Raw genomic sequence first — 19,982 nt, 5'->3', positions numbered from 1 at the left:
AATTAATTTTTTGGAAGCTATAATTTCAACTTTCATTTATTTTAAATTCATTTTTTTATAGATTTGTCACATTACTGAAATCATATCATTAAAAAGCCAGAGACACACCTTGAATCGTCAGAACATAAATTAAATTAATTCTTTAAATTATAATAAAACGATACTTTTTTTAGATTATACAAATTACCAAATGCTTGTCCATGAAACAAAATAAAGTGGAATAAAAACAAAAGGTACTGTATTTTATATATTAATTTTTTTATTTGTAAAATTCTTTATCATTGTTGATATTCAATTTAACCCATGGATATGTTCAGAATAAACCGACCAAGCAATGTCAGAAATCAAATTTACCATAATATATTAATTTCACAGAAATTGTATTTTTTCTTGAACTCTATTGATTTTTTCATAACAATCTCTCTGTTTGAATGTTATAAAATGATGTTCAAATGAGAAGTCAACTGTTGCTAGTGTAACTGCAGTAGGAAATCCCAGTTGGAATTGAATAAATTAAAAAAACTAATAATAAATTAAAATTTTGCTGTCTTGCTTTTCTACTACTCCATTGATCTGAATGTATTGCATTTCAAATCATATGCTTGAGGGGAAAGATGAGAGTGTAGAGAGGTGACATGGGTTGGTTGTAATGAATATCTAATGAGTAGACAATGACTTTGCTATGGGTGAACTATTGACTCACAAATTAATTTGACATATGAGAAAATACTTATTTCTTCTTGTAATAAAGATGGACAGAGCGTGGAAGACATCTAGAAATGACAATAACGTTGTAGGAATTTTAGGCTGCCCTGCCGTAGATCTGCACATCTTATTCAGTGATTCGTATGACTGGAATGTTTTACAAGTCCATATGGATCACTTTTAATCTTCACCGGCTTTGATGCACTGTTTTATATATACATCGTAGGGAATGCGTCCTTTCCTCAGTGAATGTCCAAGGTTGCTACATCATCTAAGATTGCTGAAAGAACCTTCAAGGTGCTCCGTAGTTCTGTAGGAATATTAGTCTGGACGGCTGAACAGGTTCACGGCACAAAGGACATTCGGGCTGAAAAGAATGCAAGGATGACTTGTTAAAACATGGACTCCAAAAGTATCTCCCTAAGAACTTCATCAAAATAGTTTCAATTATTCTCACTTATATTTTTCCCCCTAAATATTTAACTTCAGAGATGGTGTTCTACCTCATCACCAATTCAATTGATACCCACCAGAAGAGCCCTTTGTATCCCAGTAGTGCAGATAACTTTTAATGAACACTGTGAAATTGTTGTCCCATGTAGGTAAACACTCCAACAGCAATGAGCATAATTAAACCACGATAATAATCTACAGTTGTATTTTGTGTCAATTTGTCGTCATTTGCTGGTCTTATACTGAACAGTCCAGAATAAGACCAGGTAACTGAAAATGTCATCTCTGACTCTAGTCTATCGTCAAGGGTACCCTGCCTGGTGAGTTGTACACATATTGACAAAAATAAAGACATTTTGGGATAGAATATGATTCGAATTAGTGATATCAAATTAAGAAGTTCTCTGCTCTAACAAATGAGCGAGTCAGCCGTTTCTCGAACAATTTTTACACATATTGACAAGAATAAAGACATTTTGAGTCAGAGCATGATTCAAACCAGTGATGTCAAATTAACACAACAATTTTTATTCCTGAGATCTCTGGTCTGAATCCGTTTCCAAGGCAAATATTTCTTACCTCTTCTCAAGTTCTTATTAAGCCCCAGTCCTGAAAAACTAGAACCGTGATACTTGGGATAAAATTCAATTGTTTCCAATGAAACACTCCTACTGATTAAATAGGTTAACTTCAGTAAGTTTCACATAGATATATTATCGGACCATGGGATATCTATTTAAATAGTAGCCATTTACTAAGGACTACCTCGGTATGTTTTAGTTTACTATGGTCACTAATTAAAATCCTATTCTAACCTTTGCACTCTTCCCAAATAAGGTGGTCTTCATTGACGACCCTTTCGACTTACTTTTGTAGCACACCATTCCATAACGCAATACCAGCAGAAGAGATGGCCGCAAGGGGTAGCAGTCGTATCTCTTCTCTTGCTCAAACAGAGTGAACATCGTAACGAAGCATCGACTGACTCGTCCAAACTGCACGGATAAAAAACAAGGAATAATCAACCGTCACGTTTTATTAGTCACAATTGAAAGGTGGTCAGTAGTGGACCAAAATATAGAACGGTCAATCAAGAACGGTCTTTATGATTCAACTTCGACAGACATCTTACTCACACTTTACCATCAACAAGTGCTTCATAACCAAATCATCTAATTTACCAACTTTTGATGCAGCTTATCGATTGTGCATGAATGGTAGCACAATAACTATGTCCCAGGTACTACTCCTTTAACTTCCCCACACGAACAGTAAAGTTTGTGACTTTTTTGAGGTCTGACTACTACCTCGGAATATAAAGGAGTTTCAGAGCTGTCATGAATAAATTAAAAATCTAACAACCAAAGGAATTATCAACAAGCTTGTTCAAAACGACATTCCATGTTAACCAAGTCTGTGAAGCCCCAGCTCACCACATTTACAAAGATGTAATTTTAAACCTATCAAAGCAACATTCTTCTTGTTCAAGTCTTGAACCTTGACCCTATACCAACCGGGGCAAGCAGTGTTGACACTAAAAGCCCAGCTTCTTGTGCTTGGTTGACAAGTTGCTCGCAGTTTTGGCCAATGATGACCAATTGGGTACCAACCAAAAATTACAACAAAAAGCAGCATTCCAAATTGTCCATCTACGACAGACTTCTTCTATATCTTACTACCAAATGAATGCTTATTTTAGAGCAGTTAATACTTCAAATAAATTTTCATAATTTCATCACCTGGGACACTTTTCCGTATACATAATAACAATCACAAGTAAAATCAAATCCAAACACTACAGTATTTCCAAATTCGGACTTTCATTTCCTTCTGCAAAATGAAAATTGACTATTGTTGAGCTAAATAAACTCGCTGTTTATGAAGCTTTTGTTTCCAAATGGTTTCAAAATATTTACCAAATTTTTTTACCTCAACAATTGAACTCACCTTTCACTGACTGGCCTGTCTTCATTCTCCCCATTGACTTTCTTCCACTGATAAAGTTGCCATGAAACGCTTAAAGCGAGCTGAATGAGAGATATAATACCTAAGAGACGAAAGCTTGGATTGAGAGACCCACTTGAGAGGCCCCTCCTAACCATGAGCTGTCAAAAAGATATAAATAGACTTGAAATAATTATCAAAAATCATTTCAACAGTGATACAATATCGGTTAATTTTAGCTGGCAAAAGACAACTTGTGGAAACAGGAAACTGAGGACACAGAAAAAGGAAACAATATATTGCTGTTAACCTAATGACACCAAACTGATCTATAATGTTTACATGTATATAATTAACCAATGGAAATGATTCTTATAGCAAATAATGGTGCTTTGGAGGTTCAGTAAAGAGGTTGGTTAAATTCAGCAGACATTCTTTCATTCCTTTCAAACAAGAAAAGTTCCCATTTAATCAATTCAGCCTGGGTCTTACATTTACAAAAACATTTAGCAACATGTTAATGATTAGTACGTCACTATAGTGTGTACACTATAGGAGACATGTGTAGGTTGGTGAATACAACACAAGTTTTAGGGGTGGCAGCAACTTATCATGTTACCTATTTGGTGGTAGGCCCTGTTATAGTTTTAATGCAACTTTGAATATGATGTCAGCAACAAGTCATTCACCGGACAACCCACACCCCCACCACCCTACAGCATATTTTGGTTGTCTGAACAGAAATTTGTCTAATCAGAAATGACAAAATCCACAAACAAAACTTAATTCCTAGCAGATTTGGAAGAACCACCAAAGTTCACGTCCGAATGAACCTCTAATTTCTGCTTCTTCACATTTTCAATCATACCACAATGTCAGATGAACTGACATTATGAAAGCACATCCTTAGTCAGACTCATTAAATGATTGACTCATTTGAGAGTCTAAAAACCATCTTATTTAAGTAGTCCAGGATTGTACAAATTTCAGTGGAGAAATGCAAGCAGCTTTCCTTATTAAAAAAGTATTTTCGTTTTCATCCGTTGAATTTGAATCGACTGCTTACATACTGAACTGCTGATGATCGTTTTGCTATGTGGTAGAAGACCCCGCTCAGATAAAAGAAAGCCATGTGGGTTCTGTGTGCGAGGAGAAGGAGATGTCGAACGAGAGGCAGGGTTGTCTTGAGTCTTTCCCTCCAGTCCGGAGGTAAAACTGGAACTGATAGATTCGCTCCCAGCCTGTAGCTCAGTCGAGACAGGAATTTATCCAGCAGATATGGAAAGACCACATGAGTGAATACTAAGAAGGTCCTTCTCTGGAAACAATTTAAGAAAAAGATATCCTCCTCTGTAACAAACATGTTAAAATTGATGAATTCATGATATGTCATTTGGAAATATTGTTCCACAGTTTTGAAGCTTTAGAGCAAAGGAAGAGAAGACTCCCTTCTTTTTCGGATAGAAAATGTGATGCATTTGATTGCTCTTACATTTGCCTCTACTGTTACCCTTCCCTCAAACCCCTGACCTGCCCCACCTCACCCCAAACCATGTTCCATCTTGTTATATATTAAGAGTTTAGTGGCATGTGCAAATTAAAGAAGTTTGTTTGCAATATGTAGATCGTGTGCACACCACCCTACGTATTATTAACGGCCGTGCATACCTACATACCTTATGGAAAGGCCATGCATACCAATGTATTGTGTTTAATGATGTAATGAAAATAAAGTACTGGGACACACTCTGGCTGTTGACCACTAAAGACCGTCTCCGGTGTACTCTATAACATGTCATTCTTGGAACCTCCCGGGTCTCTATACACCTTCTCCAAGATATAAAACTTCTCAACCTCAATTCACTTTAGCTGGCAGTAACTCAGCAGATTACTTGTTTGTGGGTTAATTATTACTCACCTGAAGCGACGGCACAGCACGTTGTGTGTGATCGACTTGTAAAATGTTCACATATTCTTCACCGAGAGTTTGCAGACCTAACATCGATCAAAGATCAAGAGAATTCACTGTTACTGAGAAACCATTAGATACGATAGTAACTTAGTAACCATGTTGCTCACCAAAGGAACATAGTTTTGCAACAAAAAGTGGTATTCACCTAACTGTGGCCTTTCCTTTTGTGAATAATTCCAATTTAAGACCCCTCAATATTTACGTTGTGACATGTAATCCTACAGTATTAGCATACAGCAAAACTTATATATTAGTATAAAAATTGTTTGACCCATTGTTTGAAGGTTATCTCTGCCCCCCATTCCCCCCCACCCCACCCCCACCCATAGAAAAGTTTGGTGATCATACCTTACACCCAACTTGTAGGTCCAAGCATTTTATTACAGTAAACATAAGCTATGTCCAGATTCCCAAATGGGCCTAGTCAGTTTGTTCAAAACTGCAGGCAGGATGTAACTACAGCACCACAGTAACATTTGACTAACTTTCATCTTAAATGAACACAAGCTGTAACTTAAGCACAGCACCACAGTAACAATTGACTAAGATTCATCTTAAATGAACACAAGCTGTAACTTAAGCACAGCACCACAGTAACATTTGACTAAGTTTCATCTTAAATGAACACAAGCTGTAACTTAAGCACAGCACCACAATAGCATTTGACTAAGTTTCATCTTAAATGAACACAAGCTGCAACTTAAGCACAGTAGATATTATGACAGCTTACATTACTTTGGTACATGTTAATGCCATTCCAGACAACCACTAGTGTAGATAATAAACACTACACAGACTGTTGATGTACGCAAGACATTAGAGACAACTGCTAGTACAAACCACCAATCAACTCTTTTCCATGAGGGGTTACAGTACTATCCTACAATTTAATGTCTGAATAAGATTTAAAAATTACGCTAAGCATTTAGCTGTTACCGGTTGAATTGCTCAATTACAATACATTTGATGTCAACAGGATGTGTTAGAACTTGCCAGATAAAGTCGTGAGACCAAAGTACAGGCAATCCGTCACCAAGTCCAGTTCTGCTCGCCACTTGATCCAAGCTCTGGCACCTGGTTTGACAGAAAAATCATATTATTAAAAAAGGATTTACACAAGACCTAATTCCTATTCCCACAATTTTTTAAAGTAAAATAAGTAAATAACACTGATGGGGAAAGTACATTATTAAGAGTAAAATATTCTTTGAATTGTATTAATTTCTTTGAAAGACCTCTATGGAGAACACATACCCAGTTTGGCATCAGCAACCTAAAATCAATTTTAAAGTTTTGATGTTCAGAATATTAAGATGTGTGACGACAACATGATTAAATTATTATCTTCCTAACATAGACTGTTCACATTTCATTTGACTGTTTTTTCAAGGGTTACATCTCTTGCTGAACAAGAAATACTAAAACAGTTGAATACTGTCACTATTAATGCGTGTCAAGAAAAGTCATTGAATTCATAACTCTTTTTCAAAGGGTGTGAAGACTCGCGCAATAAGAAACGTCTAATGCCAGTAATCTGACCTAGTTTCGAATGAGGTGTAACAGAAGTGTTAGACACCACCATCGATCCCAGAATATATGCACACAGCTTGCTACCTTCGGTAATTAGACACTAGTGTACTGTCAGTACATGCAGCTGCGGTCAATACACACAGCACAGTGTACAAACGATACAGCGATGGACATCTCAGGTCCAGCTAAAGATAACAAGGTATCACGTTTCATAACTGTCTGCATTTTGTAGCGACTAGCAGAAAACTTCACTTGCAAGCAACGGAAAGTTAACTTTATCAGAGCACGGCACTCGGTTTGGGGCCAGTCTTCAATGCCTTTAAAGATGAATTTTTGGATATACTGTATGTTGCCTCTTTTTTTTCAACACTTAAATTTCCCTGTATGTGTTGTCTGTTGAATAGTATGTCCATATAAATGAATTGCAGTAAAATTATAACATATACAGATAGTGTATTCTGGCATTACCAGCCCAAGACTGAAAGACATCGGCTAGTTTGCTCCGCAGTTGTGATATGTAAAACTGGTCCTTCTGACTGGACCGCAGGATTTCTGCTTGGCCTGCTGAATCAAAGTGCATGATCTCCCTCTGGATAATCTGGTTTAATACTATGGAGAAAATTTGTTAAGGTTGTCAGTAGAAATCAGTTTGTGGCAACTTAAAATATATTTGCATTTATCTCTAGAATAAACTTAGATTAGCTGGCTTTCAGCATGGGTGCATTTTTGTGGGCGGCAAGGGAATGAGTCAAATTTGTGTTATGTGCCCAGCAGCTGGACAAATGACGAGGCAAAAACCTAGGCCCCCAATATTTGTCATTCTCTCTGCCTCACCCTCCCCACCACCACCACCCCCCCCCCCTCCACACACACACACTAGCTCCAAGAAAGAACTCCCCTCCCCCACAAAAAAATCCTCCTCCTGACATGAGGATTATTTTTAGAAAATACTTCCAGCAATATTCTGCATGTCCCCTCCCTTTCCTCCAGATGGGTCCCAATACAAAAAGCAGTAGCAGTTTAATTGGGCCCAACGTTAATGATCATGCAGCTGGTGCCAGGCTAGTTGAAATGATAACTAATTGCTATTGTAGCCAACCTGCTAGTTATTGGTACTGCTAAGATTATATTAGTAACGTTTGGACTGGGCTAAAGCTAAAGCCTAGGCTACCTGTAGTACAAGTAGTAGTATAATATAAACAGATTAGGCAAGCTTGATGATATTGACGATTCTGTACGTGTTACTGTACAGCCGCTAAACGGTTGATGCTAGTATTATAATAGTATACTGTAATAATAATGGTAATTACGTTACCTCAGTGGCAAAGCTACTTCTGCTGCTGGAGCCTGGATGGTAACTGAGCTAGCTTTCTAATTCTATATCTTTCAATTTCTAGGTCTGCACAGGCATATTCTGCTTCGCCACTGTATAATTGCAAATATATTACCAATCCGAAGGTGGATTATCTTTGATATTATTACTTATTACTACTTGACCTTACGTTGGCCTAGGTTTGACCTACATTTACGCGTACGCCGAGGCTTTAACTGTACAGTACATGTTACGCAATTAACAGTGAACACGTGAAACTCGAAAGTTACCCATTACAAGTACAGTAGTTCGTTCACGCTGTCGAAAAATACGAACAGCAGTTTTACATTCTTGGTTGTGTGAAACTGAATTTTGTAGAGTGACATTCCTGTTATTGGGTGATGCAGTAGCTTGTGATATGTCGCAGCGAAAACAAAGGTGTGGGCTTATTTTCCAATCAATTTGTCTTGTAATCTCGTTTTCTATTTTGTGTAGCTTTAGATCATATGCACTGGTTTCACGAACTAATCTTTCCAGTACTACTAACAGTAACATAGTAGTATTAGTACTACTACTAGACCTATAATCAGTAGTACTAGTAGTATACTTCTAACCTACGTAGACAAGGACATAAGTTAGGTTATATATGCAGTAGGCTTAGGCTACATACAGTTTACAGTACTATTTGTACTACAAGTCTTTCCCAAGCGAAGTTGAATGTGAAGCATCAAGGAGTGAAATTTAAGTCACTTAAGAATGACTGAACTCGTCATTTGAAATGAACGTGACAACATTTCTGTTTCCTTTTGTTTTTGAAAATCACATCATGTACAGTAGCATGGTGGGTTGTAATTGACGCACTTAGGGATTTTATTAACAATGTCTTAGGGTGCATCGTAATACCAATATTACCGGTAAACCGGTAATTTCATATATATGCAGTAACCATACCGAAATTTGTCATCAACAAATATACCGAAAATACCAGGTATATATATCCAAAACAACCTCGTACACTTTGTAAAAATAATACCTTATTAAAATACCGACCCAGACAGTTCACGCAAACTCAGGGATACCGATATTCCCGCTGCTAATGTTAATCGTGTATACCTTACTACTCCCCGCGGTCTCAAACTAAACATTCTTGCTGCACAATCTTTATCGCTTGCATCTGTTGCTTACAAGTACGGTACCGAGCAAAAGGTCAACGAAGGGACACACAGTATGTTTCTTGCGTTTTCACCTTCAAAAATGGTTTAAGCCTAATCAACCAATCATGAGCACGGAATGGGTACATTTACACACAATCATCTGGAAGTCTATACGAATTGGGGGGGGGGGGGGCGGGGGATGGGGAAGGTATACAGAATACAGCACAGCACCTGTTGGAGGTTTCAAAACATGTGCTTTGGTACACTTTGAAAAAGGGATAGGATGGCATGTGTATTATACAGTACTGTTGCTGTGCTAATTTACGTTTAATGATCTAAACGATTAAATGGCCGGATTTTGGATCGTTTAAACTTGACCTTTTGACTTCGACTATTAGGGTCAACAATCCAATTATACCCTGATTTATGATTTGCATGTGACAAATGTGTCTGGTGATCACACTAACTTTTCGCAACAATTATGTACATATAGTTCTCTATTGGTAGTGTGTGAACTCTGTGGTTTTATAAACTTTTAAAAAGCTCATAGGAACTACTGTTCTGCTTGACTTGGAATGTCCCTTTTTACTTCCCACTCAATTGTTGTGTAGTAAAATAGATAATTAACAAACTTTTCCGATTACTACAGGAGAGCAGGGCGAAGACAGTGGCAGAAGAATGAGTCGGATTACGACAGTGACGATCCACGATCCTACCGTAATGTCAAGGATCCAGATCCGTCATCGAAGGAGTATTTTTACGATGAAGTCGACGAGTTTCATAATGATCGGGACAAGATACTGATAAACCAGGACCAAACTATACAACAAAAGGCAGACAGATCTGATAACGAGGTTTGTCTTTCTGTTTAACAGAGACTAGCATGGTTCCTAAAAAAAAGATTTGGTAACTAAATCACTTGAGACAGGACTATCTACATTATCTCTTTGGACTGTAGTCATTTTCTTGCTCATTGAGTCGTTCCAATAGTCAATCTTTTTCTATAGTGCAGTCCCTTTAAATTATGCATATTTCTAAAGATATATTTGTAAAAGAAGTTAGATGTGCTGTATAGTTTATAATAATTTTTTTTTTTCAGTGTTGTAAATGAGAAGGCTATTTCTGAAATAAGAGGAAAAGCAGACATATATGTGATGAATGGTATGATACCTGGTTTACTGTAAAGATGATGGCATAATTCCACCATTTTGTTGAAAATGGTTTTTTTTCAGTGTTGCTGCTGAGAACAGCATGATTGACAGGAGTAGAACTACCCTATATCTGATAAAACTCTTTAAAGTTTGCTGTAAAAAGAAAGTGATTTTATGTTACTGTAAAATTAAAATTGATTTCATGTTAACCGTTTCATGTGTTATTGCAGGAGGAAGTACTAGGATGGGATGAAGAAGATTCTGAGGAGGAACTGGAGAAAAAGACTAAAGAGTTTCAAAAGCATCATCACATTGATGAGATGGGCAGTGACCTTGAAGAAGATGGAGAGGATGAAGATGACACAACAGATGATAAAGCCTGGGGCAAGAAAAGAAGACTCTTTCACGGAGCCGATTTTGTTGGGGATAATATTCTTGGTGAGGAAAATCTCAAAGTTATTATTTATTAAATTTTTTTTTGCTCATTGGATTATCATTGATAGGAAACTACTGTATCCATTAGCTCATGTGATACGGTGTCAGATCACAGAAAACTACAGTAAGATCCGTGTTGAAATCTGAAAGAAGCTTTCCAATAGCTACAGTGAGATTTACTTAACAGCTCCTGATAAGTGACACTTGGGCATATTGACTTAAAGGATTGGTTCAGGTGTCTGACATGTCTATCTTTTATGAAAGAGCTTAAAAAGACAAACAGAATAGTGAAGAAACTACCATGATAGCATTCTCTGTTAAGGAGATATCACACTTTGAAGATTTCAAAATTTGTTTGCAAATGACTGGTGTATAAAGACTAACTGTGAGGGTGCGATGTCACATCCTCACTTCCTTAGCATGTGTCAATATATTTCATTAAAAAATAATTACATTTCTTTTCACAAAGCTAAAAAATATAATCAAACATTCTTCAGATGTTAAATCTCAAAAACTTCCCTTGACACATATGAGATCTCCTGACGTATCTTTTGGTTGTAAGTCATTAAATCTTACAAAATATTTTAATAAAATAACAAAGACTTTTCAGGAATGTGAGGATATGACGTCACAGCTAGTCTGATTTCAGCAGTTTCTACACAATCAGATAGAACTTCAAACTTGAATATCTCCTTAACGGAAAAAATATTTGAATAATTTCTTCACTATTGGGTTTCTTGTATTGTCCTCTTTCATATAAGATAAACATTTGTGACACCTAAACTAATCCTTTAATTGAAACACCCATTGTCTCTAGGAAGTTCTGCATGTACAGTAGTGAAGCAAAACACTGGTGAATGGAGACACTGGTTATAACAGCACATCTTCTAGAGCTGTGGCTTGTGGAACTGTATAATGTACACTCACGTTGTACAGTATGTGGAAATGCTTGCAGTTATAATATCATTTTTACTAATTATAATATATTTAACCTTATGCTCATTCAATATATATCATTGTCATAGCACAGTTTTGTCTTCTTTTCTTGATCAGATAATCTCCAGGAGGATGAGGAGGAAGAACAAGCAGCCGAGGAAGAGGAAGCCAGGATGATCCAGAGGAGGATGGCAGAGGCTCTTGATGAGGGAGACTTTGCTATAGATATAGCTGAGGTAATAACAGAAAAAGATATACTTTTTTATACAGGGAGATGTTTTGAAAGTTCATAATACATGCATATTGGCTCATGTGGATGACACAACTCGCACACCTATACACACAAAGCATGTGTTTGTCTTGTCACCTTAGTAACCACATGCTTTAGGCAATACTTATTCAAATGAACATTCATTAGGCCAATGGATGCAAATTATCATCTTTTTTGGAAGGGGGGGGGGAGGGGCAGTAGATAAGGGGTAAAGACATGTGTCCTTCAGTTTTGTGTCCTGATGAAGGTTTCAAGAATTACCAGATTTGTTCATTCAACTGGTCAACAGAGTAGTTCATTCAACCATATTTCCTTTTACATTTTACATGTGCATGTGTTAACAGTATGCATAGAGAACACTATACATACAATGAGATAATCACTATATATACTGAGTTTATTCTTTATTTTACTCCATAATTTCAACGGACAATGTGTTCTCTTTTCCACGCAAGGTTAAATTTCCAAGTTCTGTGATGTACTGTACCTTCAATGCAATGGTGTATATATTTGCACAAGAAGCAGTAATTGTGTATGTTATATGCAGCATTTGTTAACAGTGCTCTTTTACATGACATAAGCATGTGCAAATAGGACTGAGTGTCTATGGCTGTACCTTTAACTTTTATCTGTAATTGTCTGAACACAGTTCTATTTTTTCACATTAACCACTTCATCAAATTTTCATATTTTCAAATTTTTAAGACTGTTGAGACTGAGAAAGAGGAGACGGAGCTAAAGGATGAAGAAGCTAAAGTCAAGAAAGACTTGAGTAAACTCACCAAGAAGGAGAAACTTCAGGTGAGATTCATTAGATTGTGTTTGAAAGTCATCAGTTTTGGCCCTCAAATCACTCTTGTTTTCCTTCATTTATTGCACTTATTAAATTGTTTTTCTGTAATGGAGATGGGGATTTCAAATGGGGATTTTAACATATTGATTGCAATATTGATGGCATTGGTTGAATTGTCAACACTGTTCAAATTCTGCCTTCAAAATGCTAACAGAAAAAAAACAAAGTAAAAGGTTTCAAATCCTAGTGGCACTCTGTGCAGATTGGAAAAAATTACAGCTCTCAAACATAGTTTTTAAACTAGGATACCTTCCAGACCAAGCAAGATTTTTTTTAACTGTTTGTGTGAGATCTTCACAAAGATCTCTGTTGCATAAGCTTAACAAGATGATTGGGTGTGTGTCCACTTAAAGGCATTTTAATACTCCTTCACAGCATGAGAAATATATCTGGCTATGTTCGTGTTTCTCAATTTTGTGATTAATAGAACCTTGAGGATAGGAAGTTGACAACATTTTTCTTGGATACATACTGATGTAATAAAAAACAAATTGGAACAACTAAGTGTCATTAATGAATTGCTAATTAACATTATTGTTTGAAAAGTTGCAATCTTGCTTTGAGCAATACTGGTTAGAATGCTTGAAGTTAGCTACCAAACTCAACCAGCTGCTTTAGAAAGGTAATTTTAGTTCAATTTTGACCTCACTTAGATTGTTTTGTGCTAAAGATTTGTTTTGATTCTGTGTTGTTTGATTTCTATTAATTTATTAAGCAATTAACTAACTGTAATAACTTATCAGTTTATTTTAATTTGTCTTTTTGTGAAACAGATTCTTAAAAAGGAATCACCTGAAATGATGGAACTTGTGGAGGATTGTAAAGCAAAGGTAATAATAATAATAATATAATATTTGCTTTAATATTTGCTTTTTGTATAGCGCTTTATACCAGCGATAGGTCTCAAAGCGCTTTACAGACGTCATATTTCCCCTGGTCAATGATAACCTGTCCCAGAGACAATCCCTGCAGTCGGCAGCAGTTATATACTGCACCCAATGACAAGTTACCTCACAGGTACCCATTGAACCCCTGGGTGGAGAGAGGCAAGTGAGATAAAGCATCTTGCCCAAGGACACAACGTAATGAAGTAGGCAGGAATCGAACCAGCAATCCTTGGATCATGAGTCCGATGCCTTAGCCAATTGGCCACATGCTCTCTAATCATTGCTAATCACGTAATCATTGCTAAAGAAAATTAAAAATACATATACCACTAGAGAATCAACCATTTAACTAAGAACTTTTGAGGGGATCACATGATGAATGTTGAACGGTTATATGGTCCAAATATCTTGCCAGTGGTAGAGAGGATCCCAAGATGGTACAAGTCGCACAAGTATGGCTCATTAGGGAGAAGTGATGAAGTATTGCTCATTAGGGAGAAGTGATGTTCATAGATTCTCTGTAACTTGGGATTTGCTACAAGCAATTTTTAGGTTTGATAATTTTGAGATTTACCTTTGAGGCATGAATGGTAACTTTGGTATCATTATCCAAATTTACAGTTTTGCTTTGTGAACTTATAAAAACAAAATTGGGGGTGGGGGTGGGGGAGGGGCAAGTAGGAGGAATTACTATTTACTGTCTGCCACTACCTTTCCTTAAAGTAATATAATTCCATTCAAATATACCTGATAACACCTTTCTAAGCAATGATAAAAAAAACCAAAACAATGAAATTGCACCATTCTGAGAATTGAGGTAAAAATGTTCACTTCAGTAGACATTGTAACCACCAAGTAATGACTTCCAGCTTGGAAGAGAACCTCTGTTTAACACAAGAATCATGCCCAGCATAGTAACCTTTTGATCCTTCACAGCTTCTGGAATTGAAAGATGAACTACAACCCCTAATAGACCAAGTGAAGTCTGGGAAAATACCACCAGGCACTCTAGGTGTCACCTACCTTCAAACCAAGTACCATCTTTATCTCAAGTGAGTCAAATGGAATCTGTTGTAAGGTTTTAAATAGTTCAATAATTGATTTTCAGCAATGGCATTGTCTTCCTGCATTTTACAGAACCTTCCTTTGATGTAACAAACAACACTGATTTCTTTCATTTAGGTCTTTCTTGTTTTGTGAGAGGAGTTAGTAAAGTGAGCACACATTTTTTACTCTTTTGTAGACCAGTAAAAGTACTAAAATGTCATACATGAATTGTGTATAATTTTTCATGTAGTTTGTCCATTTTAAAAATATTTTTGGAACATTGGAATCAATACTATGTTCATGTTACAACCATCTCTTCAAAACTTTGTATAATGTCACCACTAACATAACTGATTGTCTCAAATTACCACAATGTATGTCCTTTATATGCATTAGATATGACTATTGTTCTTTTGTTTTTAATTCTTCTTACAGCTACTGCCTGAACATTAACTTGTATATGGTAATGAAAGCTAAACATATTTCAGTCAAAAACCACCCAGTGATTGGAAGGATCCTATCCTACAGAAAGGTTTGTGCCTTTAACAAGATTTAGAAATCGGGCATTAAGCAGAAATATATTCCTGATGTCATACTTTCTGGAAAGCTTGCATGAAGTTGTGGCAAAATTGTTATAAACTGTTAATGGAATATAGAAAATATTGTTATCATTATTATTATGATCATTATGATTATGATATTATTATTATTATTTTCATTATTTTTATGATCATCATCATTATAATTATTAATATTTTTATTATTATGGAAAATAGATAACTGCACATAGGCAATAATGTAACCATAATTAGGAAGAAATGTTGTATTCCACATAACAGTTACCATAGCAACTCGTACCATTTCTTTAGATTTCCTAGTACAGTGATAATCCTTACTTATTCATTAAGCCTCGAACTGCTGGTTCTGGACCATAGATAACATACCTTACTTCAGTCTTCGCACAACTTTTGCTGAAAGATATATTACTCATGGTATTCACTCGGTCGTGTCTATTGCGAAGAGTTACGATTGGTTTCTCTTTATTTCCTGTCTGGCCTAACCATCATCTTTGCTCTGAATCATGTGGTAAAGTAACTAATAACAGTAGAACTCTAGTTCTGCAAAGATTAACAGGAACATGGAAACGAGCAACGTTACCGAAACAAGCAGCCAAAAATTACACTGGACATGTTGGCTCACAGTCAGGTACTTTAAAATGAGCTTAAGTGAAGAATCTCTTAGCAATGTACTTTAAAATACTGTTGCTGACACAGCCAGCTTATAGGAGTTTGTCTCAAAAAACATTTCAATGTTTAGCAGTCTGTATTGAAGAGTAAGGTTCTGGTTTTCTTTATCCAGTTGATAAATGAGTTGAAACCGGCTGATGAACAGATGAAGGAAGAGATGGAGCATCTGTTATCAGAGAAAGATGTCGACCTGGGCGAGGAGATGTCACCGTCATCATCATCAGCAGAGGAGACGAGACCGGCAGCGAGGAAGGAGGTCAAGAAGAAGAAGAGGAAGAATAAGAAGAAACTGTCAGCTATGTTGGATGAAGATGAGATAAATGTTACTAAAACTAATGGAGAGGTAAGATAAATCATTCATCCACTATGGGTGAATTCTGTCTTGGTTTGCTGGTGTAAACCCATGTACAACATATTAGTGATAATCTGTTCTGAAGATGCTATTTAGAGGTGTGATAGGTGTCAGTGTCTTGAACACACAAAACAGGGAGTGGGGGGGGGGTGGGGTTCATGTGTGTATTTCTGCACCTCCTTTGTCTGTCAGGGAAATGGTTCAGGGGAATGGTGTTACTTCATACATTCATGTTAGAAATCGATCATTATTCTCCTTCCAACCTCACATAATAAATTCAAGAGTGTGTGTCAACACAACACTTGCCAGATAGCATGTGAATCCCCATACATGCATCTAGATTTAGGTTTTAATAGACAACTGCATGGCAATGGGCTAAAGGGGCAAAGGTTATATGAAGAGACCGGTAGTATGACAACATGAAGCATTGCTGCCCAGTGTGAGACCGTCTAACATGCTATTTTCCTCTCAAAGTATAACAATAATTCATATAAACCAATATAAAACACCCAGAGAGCCTAATAAATTGTACCGCATCTCATAACACAGGAGGAGGAGGAGGACGAATTGACTGAACAAGAACAAAAGGCTCTGGAGTATTACAAGAAACTAGAAGCTCAGCAACAGGAAAGGAAATCCATGCTAAGGTATCGTACAGTTTGCTTTTCTTGAATAGACTGCTGGCAAAACACAACATGATTTACAGAAAGTAACTCCGCACCATTAACTTGATATCTTCATCCTGACATAACAATTTATTAATAACATAAAGCATTTAACAGCATGTGTACTGGCTACAGCTGAGTGAAATTAAATTGTCCTGATTGCAATTGAGCTGAAATGTGTCCTTTCACCCAATTATCCACACCCTTGCCAGGGAATATCCATAGGAAATGTTCTTGTTTGTGAAGGATATATCCATTGGAGATGTTCTTGTTTGTGAAGGATATATCCATAGGAAGTGTGTTCTTGTTTGTGAAGGATATATCCATAGGAAGTGTGTTCTTGTTTGTGAATGATATATCCATAGGAAATTTTCTTCTTTGTGAAGGATATATCCATAGGAAATGTTCTTTTATGTGGAGGATATATCCATAGGAAGTGTGTTCTTTAGTTCATGGATGTGTCCTTTCAATTTGATGTATCATGGCAAGCCTAACTATGATAACAAGTTGGCCTTGTTGCTTTCCTCAATGACTATACACTGTCAAAAATATTTGTACAAAAGAAAGAGGAAAGCTAAAAGTGCATTTTGATGATTTCTGAATGACGTATGCCGAGGTAGATACTGTTTGTGTGAATGATAGTATACAACTATTTACCTTAAATTGTACTTGATAATTTTTATGGAATGATATCGTCCTCTTGTTAACTTCTCCTTGAACAGGGAGTTACATCCAGAGGAGGCTGGTGATGATGATGGTGAAGAGATGGACGGATTGGAAGAAGGAGATGGAGATCTCAACGAGAAGCAGACAGAAGAGGAAGGGAAACGAGCCATTACATATCAGGTTTAATATCATTTATTTGACTTGGAAAAATTTGGTTTGGATAAACTTGGTTTTTGGTCTGATTGGAAGAATAGACTCAGGAAGGACAAGAAATCCTTATCAAGGACTCTTGGAATAAAAACAGAGTAATAGGATAGAAACCTTAGATGCTAGTTCAATGCTGGAATAGTACTTGTCTAAGGCATTCTTAAGCCTAGCTATTGATACTTTGCATTAGCATAACCAACCCAGGTGAACCATTCCATCTATTCGAATCCTCTCAGAGGAGAATTTCTACAGAAAGTTAATCGACTCATCTTGGGAGAAGTAGTCTGAACAAAATGACTTTTACTGCTTTTTGTCAGAAAGTGATAAAAGTCTAGCAAAGGTTTGTCACAAAATGAAAAAAAAATGGGAAAAAAATAGAATCGAATATACACAAATTTGTTCTTTTTTGATTTCCAAATTGTGCGATTTGTGGTGTTATCGAAGGTCTTGGTTACCATCCCACTGCCTTGAAGTAGTCGGTTGCCTCTCATAATCTTATTACTCCTCTCATCAGATTTTACTTTAATTAAAAGTGAAAGTCAGTTTTTCATCTATTGACACTAGCAGTATCGTATCTCTTTAAGAATATTTCACGCTGACAGAAGTTACACCTTATACCTATAAAATCGATCATGTTTTCTTCCCCTCCACTTTCTCTCAGATTTCCAAGAACAAAGGTCTGACCACCAGAAAGAAGAAGGAGTTAAGAAACCCTAGGGTCAAGCACCGGAATAAATTCAGGAAGGCCAAAATAAGACGCAAGGGACAGGTATATAACTATCACATGTAAAAAACAACAGAACTTGTGAAAGCAAGTTTCAATCAATTCATTGCAGATGATTGTTGAATTAGAGGAGACCAGAATGTCAAAGTCACATTTTTCCAACCTTGTAACAGATACTTGAAAGACTGGAAAGATCAGCAATGTTGGCCACAAAGTTAATCAAGGATGAAAAAAAAATGCTATACTTAATCAAATGCACTCTCTTGTTTGCTCTGATTGTATGAGTTATTCCTATGCCTAAAGGTTTAATGAGTTGAACCATGGAGGAAAAATATTTTGAAGGTGGTACTGTCGGGAACGATTGTGTGCAATTGTTTTGGTCAATTCTGTCTGATGTCATAATAGAATGGTCATATCTTCTGTTGATGGGAGGTCATTAAATACCTCGGTAGTTTAGTTTGTTATGGGCTAGTTTCTTCAGGTTTGTCCTATCACTGATAGACTGTGTACATATTCAAAACTAATATATGCTCTCCATGTGTTAATTGGACATAATGTAACAAAAGTACAACCACTGACATTTGCTTGGATAGATTTAAGACATCTTTTCACCCATCAGCTGACTTTAGGAACCAAAGTTCTCTGAGACTCATCCGTGCATCATGTTGTAGCAAAGCTGAAGTTGTTTTTTTTTTCATTTTCTCTGTAGGTCCAAGAAGCCAGAACAGAGGTCAAGCGGTATGGTGGGGAACTGTCAGGTATAAGAGCTGGTGTTGTGAAGAGTGTGAAATTGAAGTAATATAGCATTAACAAACAGATACAGCACAGTGAGATAAAAGAGGTATATTGGTACAGTGGAAAGCCGACAGAAATCAGAGCTGGTGTTGTGAAATATAACATCGGCCCGGAAGGCAATTATCTTACGACGCCAAACAGACACATTTGTATGTGGGAGAAGCCGAAAGTTTATAAATAACACTTACACGTGGTGTGACTTTTACAATTTACAGTTTAAGCTCATCTTGGGTTTTTTCTTACAACTTTAAAAGACCATTTAAGATGGGAAAAGGGTGGATTTGTTGAAGACGAAAAACCCACCTTACTTTGGCCTGACAAGAATAGAATCCACCACCTTCCAGATGTTAGGTTTAATTGCTGTTATTGCCTCCATTTTTAGTCACTGAACTGTAGCACTGGCTCAGGAGAACTTGATATAAAGACCTTCCAAATGTTAGGTTTAATTGCTGTTATTGCCTCCATTTTTAGTCACTGAACTGTAGCACTGGCTCAGGAGAACTTGATATAAAGACCTTCCAGATGTTAGGTTAGGTTTAATTGCTGTTATTGCCTCCATTTTTAGTCACTAAACTGTAGCACTGGCTCAGGAGAACTTGATATAAAGACCTTCCAGATGTTAGGTTTAATTGCTGTTATTGCCTCCATTTTTAGTCACTGAACTGTAGCACTGGCT

At 36.6% G+C, this 19,982-nt stretch overlaps 2 protein-coding genes across 4 annotated transcripts; one reads left to right on the top strand and one right to left on the bottom strand.

The window, feature by feature from the left end:
• Positions 1-30: 30 nt before the first annotated feature.
• LOC139975790 (peroxisome biogenesis factor 10-like) lies at positions 31-8,106 on the bottom strand. Of its 2 annotated transcripts, none has more exons than XM_071983963.1 (8): positions 7,920-8,106; positions 7,073-7,213; positions 6,068-6,148; positions 5,021-5,097; positions 4,169-4,420; positions 3,106-3,263; positions 2,027-2,153; positions 31-1,072 (listed from the first exon to the last, which is right to left on the bottom strand). In XM_071983963.1, the coding sequence occupies exons 2-8, from the start codon at positions 7,182-7,184 to the stop codon at positions 998-1,000; spliced, it is 882 nt and encodes a 293-aa protein (XP_071840064.1). In that variant the 5' UTR covers positions 7,185-7,213; positions 7,920-8,106; the 3' UTR covers positions 31-997. The 2 variants fall into 2 exon arrangements, with proteins under 2 accessions (XP_071840064.1, XP_071840065.1); XM_071983964.1 differs by lacking the exon at positions 7,920-8,106 and adding an exon at positions 7,704-7,815.
• Positions 8,107-8,193: 87 nt separating this feature from the next.
• LOC139975786 (something about silencing protein 10-like) lies at positions 8,194-19,766 on the top strand. Of its 2 annotated transcripts, none has more exons than XM_071983956.1 (13): positions 8,194-8,354; positions 9,720-9,924; positions 10,452-10,659; positions 11,710-11,828; positions 12,569-12,664; positions 13,490-13,546; positions 14,540-14,655; positions 15,086-15,182; positions 16,010-16,240; positions 16,802-16,896; positions 17,637-17,760; positions 18,449-18,556; positions 19,221-19,766. In XM_071983956.1, exons 1-13 carry the CDS (start codon positions 8,335-8,337, stop codon positions 19,308-19,310), a joined length of 1,566 nt encoding a protein of 521 aa, XP_071840057.1. In that variant the 5' UTR covers positions 8,194-8,334; the 3' UTR covers positions 19,311-19,766. The 2 variants fall into 2 exon arrangements, with proteins under 2 accessions (XP_071840057.1, XP_071840056.1); XM_071983955.1 differs by having other exon boundaries at positions 16,799-16,896.
• Positions 19,767-19,982: the final 216 nt, after the last annotated feature.

The sequence above is a fragment of the Apostichopus japonicus genome, chromosome 11 (genome assembly GCF_037975245.1).
Source record: "Apostichopus japonicus isolate 1M-3 chromosome 11, ASM3797524v1, whole genome shotgun sequence".
In the NCBI taxonomy this organism is placed as follows: Eukaryota; Metazoa; Echinodermata; class Holothuroidea; order Aspidochirotida; family Stichopodidae; genus Apostichopus; species Apostichopus japonicus.
This window is presented reverse-complemented; position numbering and strand designations above follow the sequence as displayed.